The sequence below is a fragment of the Martes martes genome (assembly GCF_963455335.1).
Source record: "Martes martes genome assembly, chromosome: 3".
Lineage (NCBI taxonomy): Eukaryota > Metazoa > Chordata > Mammalia > Carnivora > Mustelidae > Martes > Martes martes.
The window spans coordinates 75,311,784-75,324,543 of record NC_137890.1 but is presented as its reverse complement, the minus strand read 5'-3'; the positions used below and the strand labels follow the sequence as shown (position 1 = coordinate 75,324,543).

Sequence of the window (12,760 nt, the reverse complement as noted above, 5' to 3'; positions counted from 1 at the left end):
AAAAGAAATGAGCTACAAAGCTACTTACTCTATGATTCCAAATACGCAACATTCTGGAAAAGTCACAACTATGGAGGCAGTAAAATGATCAGTGGTTGCCAGGGATTTGGAGAGGAAGGAGGGATGAATTTGTGAAACACAGAGTGAAACTACTCTGTATGATACGGTAATGACAGACACGTGTCATTATACATTTGTCAAAACAGATGGAACCCCAGAACAGACAATACTAATAAGACTGAACTCAAAACATGAACTACAGATTTTAGTTAATGTGTCATGGGGCGCCTGGGTGGCTCAGTCAGTTAAGTGGTTAAGCATCTGCCTTTGACTCAGATCATAATCCCAGGAAGGATCGAGCCCCACATCTGGCCCCTTGCTCAGCGGAAAGCCTGCTTCTCTCTCTCCCTCTGCCTGCTGCTTCCCCTACTTGTGCTCTCTGTCAAATAAATAAATAAAATCTTAAAATAATAATAATAATGTATCATTATTGGTCCATCAACTGCAACAAATGTACCTCATTAATGCAAGACATGAATCATAGGGGAAAGTGGAGGAAAGGAGAGAGATAGCTGGGAACTTTCTGTACTTTCTACTCAAATTTTCTGAAGTCCATTAATTAAAAAATACAATTTCCTATTAGCCTCATTCAACATATGAGGGTATGTTTATCTGATTTAGTCAAACAAGTAACCATGCTATTCTTCCAAACATCCATAAAACATCTGTCTTATTTTTCTAGCTTGTGAATTCCCTTTTCCAATGGACGATGCTACTCTTCTGTGCTATTAAAGACTAGTCGTAGAACCATCATAGTAGGACTGGACCTGAGTGGACGCTAAATGTTGCAGGAGATTCTGATGAACAAGATATTGATAATGTCTTGTTTTTATGCCTTGGTAGACTGCCTTTACCAAGGCATAAAAACAAGACATTATCAACCAGAGAAAGTGAACAACACCTCGAATGAGAGATCACAATTTTACCAACGAGAGGCAGATGGATATTGTGTGCCCACACGTGAGACCCCGAGAAAGACATATTAACTGAATCACTCCAGCCAAGAACGCATACCTGCGTCTCAGTTAGAAGGAAACGTCAGATAAACTCATTATGAGAAATGTTAGATTTTTTTTTAAAAAGGACATATTCTTTAAAAATGTAAACGTCTTAACAAGGTAATGATACAACGAAAGGACTGGGCTATCTGACCCCACATAAAATCCATTTTCAGGCTTCTTCCCTACTGCTCATCTCTACGAAGTACCCAGCATGTGGGTACTTTCCCCTGCTTGAGTGTACACAGTATGCTTTAGTTTTTATTCCAACAATCAACAATAAACACAACTGCAGGAAAAGGGAAAACAAATTAATGTACCTCCGTGACCTGTAAGTTTCTTATGGACTTAAGTAAGACACAGACATATAATTTCCAGAACACGACTCTATGGCCTCTTACACTGAAATAAAAACAAATACAGTTGACCCCTGAGCAACGCAGGGCGGGTGACAGGCACTGAAATCTCCTACCCACGCCACCGCTGTTGAAAATCATGTGTAACTTCTGAGTCTCCAAAAAGCTAACTACTTATAGCCTTCTGTTGACCAGACGCCTTATTGATAACATAAAACTCGATTAACACACACTTTGTGTATGTATCATAGTATGTATTTATAATAAAGTTAGCTACAGAAAATGCCGTTAAGAAAATCTTTTTTAAAAACCTCACATTTATGTATATGTATGTATATGTATATGTATATGTATAACCCCCCCCCCCAAAAAAAATCTACAAATAAGTGGACCCATGCAGTTCAAACCCCTATTGTTCAAGGGTCAACTACGGTCCAAACCGCAGTAAGTATTTTTCCATCAGCTCAGGTACTCACTGTTAATAAGCAGCATTACTACAGAGCATACCAAGTCCTTTCAACTGGCAAGTACAGCTTCGATAATTCATTTTTGCTACACCTAAGAAATTACAACTTTCATGTTCATCTCTCACACTCGTCCTCTAAGAAGTTTTAATAAAAATGAATTAAATCTACTCTATACAAAATTTTATGACATACTTACAGTTTCACAAGTAAGACATCTGGTTTCATTTGTCAGTGTTCCCTGAAAAATCTCGTGAACCCACGTTGGGTCTGGTGTGCTGTTGTTGTTCTCATTGTCAATATTACCGTTAGGTAAACGGCCATTTTGTTTTTCCTGCTTTCTTTCTTCTTGTAAAATATCAGCAATTGTATTTAGTAGGTAATTTAAGAATTCATGGGCATCTTGCTGCATATAGTTATCAAAAAGCTCTAAAAATAAAAATGTATTAGAGAATTACTTCAAAACTAATAACCTGATTAAAACTAGATTTAAAACAAATATCCAATATTCTATCAGAACTAAATACAAACGTCTGGTATTGTCAGTCATGTACAAGAAACAGATTATCTTTCACAAAAACATATGACTAAACTTGGAGAAAATACAGTTAAGACAAATGAGGATCTTCTTTTAAAAGCAACAATATTAAGTAATCCACAAGAAAAGGGCAAACTACCCTCACACATTTATATAATATATGGAAGAGATCAGAAACATATATTTTATATTAGCTTTTTTTTAGCTCCTGCCTAAATTATTAGCTTTTTATTAGCTGCCTTTTATTAGCTCCTCTGATTATTCCACAAAGATTATAACATGGCAAGTTTTATTTTTTTATGTATTTATTTATTTGACACAGCAGGTTTTAAAACAGAAGCTGGACAACCTCTTGCCAAGGCAAAGCCAGCTGGGTAAGAACTACACAGAATGGCTGTGGAAATGACAATGACTGGGCCATGCATCCTAGGGATTCAGTGAGAGGTGAGGCCTGGAACCTGGAACTTTCCAAAGTTCCTCCAGGGGACTCTGATCTGCAGTCAGGTATAGGAAACAACGGTATCACAAATTATCTATTCAATCCAGATAATCTCTAAAAGTGAGATTTTGTAACTCTGTGAAATGTTCCCTGTAACTATACAAATGAATAAATATCACCGAAAACCAGTCACTAACATGAACTGCTTTATACTCAGCACTGGACATTATACCACCTGAAACTGAAAGGTAAGGACTTCACAGGCAGTGTCGCATTTGATCTTTTTAACAACTCTGTGACACTGTTATTGCCATCTTCCAAATGAAGGAATAGGATCAGAGAGGGAAAGTCATGCGGCCAGAAGTGGCAGGCCCAGGACACAAAGCAGGCAGTCCTGAAGCCACCGGAGCTGCATACAAAGCAGCCTGCCCGGAGAGGCCCAGTCCCACAATGGCACCCGCTGCTCCTCAGCGATCAGACACACTGAGAAGATGACCTGGCCAGCAATATTTTACCTTTAGATCCTCAAGGCACATTTAATAAATTCCAAAGATATTACAGCTAACATTTTTTAAATAAAAGACAACAAATTAGGAATAAAACTTAGGGAAAGTCTAAGATAAAAAGAACAAAAAATTACATTTTAGAAGAGCTACAGTTATGACTGCATAAAATTAAGTTTCTGTGCATTAGAAATCACTGAAAAGGTTTTAAAAAAAAACATAAAAACTATTAACAGCTTCAACACATAAAGAGTTTATACAAAAGGAAATACCAAGTGTGGAAATCAACAATTTATAGAAACAAAATTCAAAAAGTTAAAAAATGTGAGAAAATGTTCAATCTTATGGTAATCAAAAAGGCCTTGATTTTCTGGTCTGTAAAACGGAATGCCATCTTCTCTTGCAAAGTAACTGTACAAACAGAATGGGAACTAGTGAAAATGTGGATTTGGGAGGTACAGTCAAAACAAAGACAGACTCATTTCATTTCACTCTTGATGTCAAAAAGACCTGTAAAGAGCCTCAGATGTAAGGTGCAGCTGCTCAAGCAAGACTGTCTGGATTCCTAGGATGGTTCAACCTTTAATTACATGTATGTCACAGGCAATTTATTAAACCTCTTTCTTGGAGTTCAAGTCAAACTCAATAATACTAATGCAGTTAGAGCCACTCCCCACTTCTCTTCTGTAAACTTGTCCTGAGGGATTTGATTAGCCTTGAACAAACCCTTTATGTTTTAGAACAAAGAAAGCCTTGAGTCCTGAGAGATACTGCATTAGCCTATGTGGAGTTAACATCTAACTGATGATAATTTGGTATTCTGTGTCCAGTGGTTTTTGCCCAAGAGGGACAGATCCAAGAGACAGATCCCCATCCCCTGTTGCCGGCAGAAGTCTGTGTGTCACTCCCGACACTGACACAGCTCACTGCAAAACCTCCCGGCTGTCTACTCTACCTTCCTGAGACCAAACCAAGTCATGGTCAGAACCCTTCAATGGTTCCACCACTGGACTGGTCTAGGCAAGGCTGGGGTAACTGAAGTCAATTACCTTTCACTTTCCCTCTCAGTGCCATGATGTCTCATCCCTGAAAATACTAGTCTACCTCCCAACCCCACTCTTCCATCCTCTATTACTCTGAGTCGTTTATTGTTCCTTATTTCCTTCCTCATCTTTGGGATTTTCTTCTTTCTCAACCCTTTCTGCTGTTCCCTCCAGAAAGAACGTTCTGTTCTAAACTCCCCATCTCTTCAGCCTCTGGCATTTTTGAGCTCCCTGCAGCCACTTCTAAATCATTACACTTTGCTTTGCATATGAAAAACTCGCCCTCAGTCAAAAAAGCTGTTAAGGTCTGGCCATACTACCCTGAACCCCCTTCTTTCTGTGGTCATCTGCCAACTTCCCCTCACCTACTAAAGGCCTGACTCGTGGTCTCTTTGTCCATCCCAACTCCTTCACCAACCCTGACACTTTGAGTGTCTGGGCAGCTTCCAGAAGTGTACAGGACACCCTTAAAAGTCCCCTTTTCATCTCTCACTTACTCACCCATCCCCAGGTCACAAAAGAACCACCCACGTCTGCTAAGAAGGAAATATGCTAGAGTTGATTAGGGTTCAAGGAAAATATGAACAAATTGGAAAAGTCAGCGAGGAATCTAAAAGGAAGGATAATGGGAGAGGACCAGTAAAAATATTTTATAAAAACTCTAAGGGCCTAGTTAAAGTGAGATATGAACAATTTGCTCTATATGCTGGATCTCTATATGCTGGCTCAATGCCACAGTCTATAAAGTAGTCTCTTTTCCACGAAATCAAGTTTTTTCTAACTAAAGGTTTTTGTTTTTTTTTTTTTTAATATTTTATTTATTTATTTGACAAAGATCACAAGTAGGCAGAGAGGCAGGCAGAGAGAGAGGAGGAAGCAGGCTCCCCGAGAAGCAGAGAGCCGATGCGGGGCTTGATCCGAGGACCCTGGGATCATGACCTGAGCCGAAGGCATAGGCTTTAACCCACTGAGCCACCCAGGCGCCCCTCTCACCAAAGTTTTAATGAATATATTTTTGCCGTGAATATTTAAAATAAACTATAAAATTAGAAAATAACTAAAAAGATATAAATAAAAAATTTTCTGGTTAAGAAAAAACAAATAAAGAAGTCTCATTTTTTTTCCTGTTAGAAGTTATTTTAGCATCTACCCATGTCTTTCAAAATAATTTATAAAGCAAAAATGTGCAAATACTTTTGTTTTTTTAAAACTTGAAACATCTTTTTTAGATGGATGTTGTTCTTTTAACACAGAACAAGGATTTCACATTCACAGACATACCTCAACTGACTTGAACACTCTGGAAATGAGATATAAAGTAAACCAGAAAATACTCTTTAAGCATTTTGTTGAAATATTTAAAATAATTTATAGTCCATTTTTTATAAACATAGTACGGTAAATGTGCCAGACTCTTGCTGTGCCTGAGTAGCCAATACAGATTTTAAAACTTCAACCAGAACCACATAAACAGCAAAACGACATCAACTAAATGGCCACAGACAAGACCCGTAAACTGTATTACATTTAATTTCTAAAATCTTGGTTTCCTTATGGTTTGCTTTCTTTTCTGCTAAGTAGCATGATGGGAAAGGTGGGCTTCAAAGTTGCTTTGGCAAATTAAACAAATTCACTCATTCACTCACTCATTCATCAAATATTTAGTAAGCACCTACTACATTCCAGGAAGTAGATCACATGTGGGAATACAATGGTGAGCAAAAACAAATGGGTTCCCCTCATCATGGAACTGACAGTCTAATGGGACAATTTCATTATTAAATGAATATGAAAGGTATAAATTATTAAAGTCCCAAATAGCTGCAACATTAATGCAAAAAAAAAAAAAAAGAGAGAGAGAGAAAACTAAATCAATGCATAAAAATGTTATGTGTTCTTCATAATTCAGAAACAGTTAGCTTTAATACAAAAATCTTTTATGCTCTTTTGGAGAAACAGGATTAAAATGAACATGGGAATTATTCACTCACATCTATTTAATAGGTGTTATTTGTAATTATTTCCTCACTTAAGGAAGACCAATCCTTAAATATATATTCTTACATATTTATATTAGTATCTCTCTGCATCACCTGAAGCATCGCTAGGTACATACAGTTTTCTTGAGAATAAGGATCTTTTCTGTCTCATTCACTGCTGTATCTCCAGCACCCAGGACAATGCCTGCCACATATTTAGATGTGCTTGACGTTGTATGAATGAACGAATGAACGAACGACCAAATGAACGAACTACCAAATGAACAACAGGGGCGGAAACAGCTACGACAACATGGGAAGAAATCTGGGCCCAAACAATAGTGTGAACTACGTGTGCTGCTAAGACCCAGTGAGTCAGAGCACACAGCTACACATGCCAGCTGATGGGACTTTCAAGCCTCCCATAAATGATCCCAAGCCAAGTCACTGCTAGCGAGCACACAAGAAGTAGCTCATCAGTAGTTTTGAGTCTTCTAGAATGGTAGAGTGGCTATGGGAAGTTAGCAGTGTAGAACAGAGGGCTTCACTTCTTACCTAGGTTAGTGCAACAGCCTCCTGGCTGGTCTCCCGGGCTGTACTCTTGCGGCCCATGCCCGCTCATGTCTACCACACCACCCAGCAGCCAGATCAAAACACATCACCCACTTGCTCAGCAACCCTAACGGCTCACCATGGCTTTCAAGTGAAAGCCCAAGTTCTAGACCCTTGCCTTTTTTCTCTTACTCCACTCCAGCCACATTAATATCCTTGTCGTCCTTCAAGCACTCGGGGCAACTGCAATTTCGATTCTATCCACTTGGAATGAGTTTGCCTCAGACTTTCCAATGGCTTCTCACTTCAACTCTCTGAACTAACATAACTGATCAACTCCCTTTCAATGTTTTATTTTTTTTTTCATGACGATAACACATTAAATTACATGACTACTGGTCCTCTCCACTAGTTTCTGGCAGTCAACAGAAGCTAAATATATAATAGTTACTCAATTCAAACATTGAGCTAGTTTCCCATCATCAAGGAGAACACATTTATGGAGCAAGTCTTATCACACTGTAAAAGTACAATGCTACAGTTCTTATATGCTATGATTAGGAGACACGAATTAAAATTTTGAAAGCAAAAATCCATTACTGAAATTAAAACAGTTTCTTCCCAAGTAATATCGAAATGATTAGCTATATAAAGTATCAGTGGTTAACATAATATGGAGCTAATATCAACTGCAAATACAAAACATGACATTTATTTACAGCATACCATGGAAGAAAACTGGCTCAAGAACAACAGTCCAACAGTGAAAGTTAATGGAAATTCTGAAATGGGCAACATCCATTTGTGCCAGAGATTTAAAAACAAACAAACAAAACCCCCAGCAAACGTAATGTCAGAAGGAGAGTTAAACAATGGATAGCTCATTAAATGCTCTTTAACTGGTATGCTCTCCTCTACAAAATTACCAGGAAAAAAAAAATCAAAAGGCAAAACTGTACTTCATACAAATGCCAGCAACATCAAATAATAAATGTGCTTTTCCATTAAATATTGTTTCTGAGGTATAGAAAAATGAAACAAAACTATGAGAGGATAAGTCTGGAATATTCACTCTGGAATCAATTTCATCAAACAAAAGATTTAAGAAGTCTACTGTACATCAATGTACTCTGCTAAACATTTAAAATTTTTTCAGAAAATACTGAATTATTAAAAAAATAATAAATACTGTAAAAACATCCCAGCTTTGACAAGCAAACATACAAAGCCACACAGACGCAACTTTCAAAACACAGTAACTTGAGCTCTGTGTGCAGCGTGACTTACTGTAAATTTAAAAAGCCACTTCATACTTAAGGACCATAGGCATGTACCTCCGCCCAAAGTCCCGTGTTGAAGCCCTAACCCCCAATGTGATGCTCTTTGGAAGTGGGGCCTTGGGAGGACCTTTAGGTCTTGAAGACTGGGATTAGTGTCCTTTTAAGAAGAGACATGAGCGGGGCGCCTGGGTGGCTCAGTGGGTTAAAGCCTCTGCCTTCAGCTCAGGTCATGATCCCAGGGTCCTGGGATCCAGCCCCGCATCAGGCTCTCTGCTCAGCAGGGAGCCTGCTTCCCTTCCTTTCTCTCTACCTGCCTCTCTGCCTATTTGTGATCTCTGTCTGTCAAATAAATAAATAAAATCTTTAAAAAAAAAAAAGAAGAGACATGAGCGAGTTTGCTTCTCTCTCTTCACCATGCGGGGCACGGCAAGAAGGCAGCCATGTGCAAACCAGGAAGATGCCCGCATCAGACGCTGAAGCTGCCGGCATGTTACTCCTGAATGTCTCAGCCTCCAGAACTGCAAGAAACACGCGTCTCTTGTTTAAGGCACCCAGGCTATGGTACTTTCGTTACAGGAGCCCAAACTAAAGCACATACAATAGATTAAAGAATAGGGTCGGGGCGCATGAGTGGCTCCGTGGGTTAAAGCCTCTGCCTTCAGCTCAGGTCATGATCCCGGGGTCCTGGGATGGAGCCCCGCATTGGGCTCTCTGCTCCGCAGGGAGCCTGCTTCCTCCCCTCTCTGCCTGCCTCTCTGCCTACTTGTGATCTCTGTCTGTCAAATAAATAAAATCTTTAAAAAAAAAAAAAAAGAAAGAAAAAGAATAGGGTCAAGGGGCGCCTGGGTGGCTCAGCTGGTTAAGCATCCAACTCTTGATTTTGGCTCAGGTTGTGATCTCAGGGTCATGAGACCAGGCTCTGCTTCTGAGCCCAGTGCCCAGCTCCACGCTCGGCAGGAAGTCTACTTGAAATTCTCCCCCTCTTTCTCTGCCCCTCCCTGCCCTCAAATAAATCAATCTTAAAAAAATAATAGTAATAATAAGGTCAAGAAAAATGCATTATTCACTGAAAAAGAAAATACTGTGTATTCTGTGTTTCATGTTTCTGATGCTGACCATTTCTAAAAACTAACAAAATCACCGAGAAAGGATGGCACATTCAATTACCATGTACATCAATTTTCTACCAAGACAAAATCCCTGAAGTTTCATACCAATACAGACAAAACGACTGAAGGGACTTGAATCACTCAGCCAAACTCTAACAGAGCTGTATTTGGTGTTCTTAAAAACAGAAGATACTACACAGATTTCTAATTTAAGAGAGATGTTTGGCTTTCATAGGGAAAACACAAAAAAATTTGTTTTTGTGAATGAATGATCAACTGCTTTGTATCTGTATATAGAGGAAATGAACAAAATCTTTAACAGGTGAATCAGATTCAAGAATAATAGCCTATTGCCATGTTATCTCAGTGTCTTCTTACGTTTCAGGAAACTGGATATGACCCAGGCTTATCTCAATTCATGGGATAATGAACAGTGTCGGCGCAGTTAAGGACAGCATTATTCAATGGTGTGTTTGGTAACCAATCTTAAAGACGTCTCAAATCTTATTTCTGTGGGCATCTTTTGATAACAAATCAAACTAAAAATACCACTCAATTTTATTTCCATATGATTAAACTCGCTACATCAAACAAAACCCAGAATTCTACACGTGATTTAAACCCTACTTGAATTTTCTGAGGTAACATAACACAGCAGATAGAATATGGGACTTAGATGTCAGGAACATGTGTGGGACCCTTATAAGCCATTTTAACTCCTCTGAGCATCCACTATTTCATATAAAATGAAATAATAACATCTGACTTCTGGGCCTGCAGTGAGCATTAAACAAATCTAAAAGAAAAACATTTAAGAGAGAAAAGAGAAGACAGGCTTAATCAGTAACTATTTAAAAAAGGGGGTGAGTGGAGTTAAAACCACCTAACCTACCCTAAGCCAAAAAGTTTCTGGAAAACTTTTTAGCCTCTGTTCTTTACATGGCTAAACTGGGAGAGATCACGTGCTCTCTAAAATCAGGGTAGTGTAAGGATCGAATGGGTTAACAGACATGAAAGCACTACAAAAACAACAAATAATGGGAGGAAGACCCAACTTTATTCTCGATAGAGGAGCCAAGCAGGCAAAAACAAATAAAAATAAAAATAAAAAAATTAAATTGAATTAAAAATTTATCATTTCTCATTTCCTGGCATACAGAATGTAATCTTTGTAGAACATACTTCCAACATTAATCATACCTCATATTAATTACTGTGTGATTACCTCCTTCACTAAACTAGCACTTCCTTCAAGACAAGAACGTCAGCTTTGGTTTTTCCATGGCTAACATACTTTCAGTCTTAGAAGATGCTCAGTCAGTGCCTGCTGAACTGTGGTGTGCTGTTATTTACTCTTTCTGATACGTAAGAATACATTCAGAAGTAGAAGAATTACCATTTTCCTTCCGTAATCTTGTTATGAACTTCTTAGGAGGAATCACCCCAACCTTCTTCTTCTGAGTGGCTATGCTATGGAAGAGGTCTGCTAGGCAGGTAAGAAGGTTCTCCTTCTTCCTAGGTTGGCTCTTGTATGCTAGAACTTTTTCCCGAAATGGACGACAAAAATAAAGTGCTTGAAGAACTGAATTACAGTAGCAGGTATTCCCAAACTAGAATAGGAAAAAAAAAAATCTTGTTAAATATGGGGCAACACATTTTCAAGAGAAAGAATTTCCATGTATAGTTAAGAAAACAGAGAGAAGATAGGGAATTTATGGTCCTCATAAATTAAAAGGTATCTGAGAGTAGAAATAATTATTCTGACTGCAAATCTGCCATTTGAACATTAAACGGATGCTCCAGGCATTGGTTTCAGGTTAAAATTGAAGGAAAAGATATGCAATAAATTTGGCCTTCATGAAAACTAATTTAAAAAAACTATACAGTTTAAACACTAAGAGTACTTAAAAGGCTTAGACTTCTTCATAATTCTTTTTTCAATTCCCATTGTTACATTTTAGATATTAAGCATTTCATATATTATACATTTTAAAATATAACTCTCAAAAATTCTTTTGAAAAAACACAAAAGTGAGGTTTTCTACCAGATTCTTAAGTGCCATCAAAAAATAAAAACAAGGGGTCCCTGGGTGGCTCAGTTGGTTAAGCGTCTGCCTTCAGCTCAGTTCATGATCCCAGGGTTCTAGCATTGAGCCCTGCATCAGGCTTCCCTGCTCAGTGGGGAGTGTGCTCCTTCCTCTCCTCCTGACCCTCCCCACAACTCTCCCCCGCCACCCACCACTCATGTTTGCTCTCTCTCAAATGAATAAGTTAAAAAATCTAAAAAAATTAATAATAAAAAGCAAAATAAAATGAGATCCTCTGAAATGTTAGATTAAAAATTTTCAAGGGCACCTAGGCGGCTCAGTCGGTTAAGTGTCTGCCTTCTGCTCAGGACATGATCCTGGGGTCCTGGGATCAAGCCTCACATTAGGCTCCCTGCCAAACGGGGAGTCTGTTTCTCCCTCTGCTCCTACCATCCGTCACCCCGCACCGTGTTCTCTCTCTCTCAAGTAAATGAATAAATAAAAATCTTAAAAACAACACCACCAACAAAAACTTTTCAGTATGCCAGCACAACCACCACTGAAATGCTGAGATACCCGCACATCACTCTTGATATATTACAAACAGACTTCAGGTGCATTAAATCCTCCACATGAACCGACTTCTTACCGGCCATGTGTAACTACAGCCTACTGAACTTTAACCTCCTCCTCTTTAATAATGGGGGGAAATAATCCTACCTTATGAGAAAATGACACACAACTTGATCAACATTCATTGTCTTCCTTTTCCCCTCCCATTAACAGACACTGGTTCCCAAAGCTATCTGACAAAACACCCATAAGCTGATTGATGAGGACTGGGGGAGACTTTGAAAGTGTAAGAAGAGGGAAGAGGACAATTCTCACAGCACTACCATGCAGTGAGGTCACACACTCACTAACCTTAAAAGCCTAGGCAGAGGAGACTGTTTTAAGGGGCAGTGTCAAGGTGCCTGGGTGGCTCTGACAGTTAAGCACCAGACTCGGTTTCTGCTCAGGAGCCGATCTCATCATATTGGGTTGTGGGATCGAGCCCCAATTCAGGTTCTGTGCCCAGCACAGAGTCTGCTGGAGATTCTCTCTCCCACTGCCCTTACCCACCCCCAACTTGCACACACACTTTCTCTCTAAAAATAAGTATTTTTTTTTAAAAGGGCAATGTCAAACACATCCACAGACATGTACATTTGCTTATATTTAAAAACCAGGAAGGATGAATTAAAAACTAATAAAAATGGTTATTTATAGAGAAAGAGGAAAGAGTAGAGAGGACTCAAAGTACCTTTTTAAAAATATTTGCTTTGCACCGATTTTTTTTTTAAACTAAATTAAATCGAAAATATCTCAGAGGAAAAAAAGAAATTCCTAAAGCTGAAAGGAAACAGAGATCA

The 12,760-nt window shown here is 38.8% G+C and overlaps 1 protein-coding gene across 2 annotated transcripts in view; it reads right to left on the bottom strand.

Annotated features, from left to right (window-relative positions):
* USP12 (ubiquitin specific peptidase 12) overlaps positions 1-12,760 on the bottom strand; it is a 101,106-nt gene that overhangs the window by 23,738 nt on the left and 64,608 nt on the right. The window contains exons 3-4 of one of the 2 annotated variants that reach the window (XM_080799872.1): positions 10,718-10,931; positions 2,078-2,307 (exon numbers count right to left, since the gene is read on the bottom strand). In XM_080799872.1, the coding sequence (XP_080655998.1) occupies positions 2,078-2,307; positions 10,718-10,931 (444 nt within the window). The remainder of the gene's footprint in view (positions 1-2,077; positions 2,308-10,717; positions 10,932-12,760) is intronic. The other variant, XM_080799873.1, reaches the window with a different exon arrangement.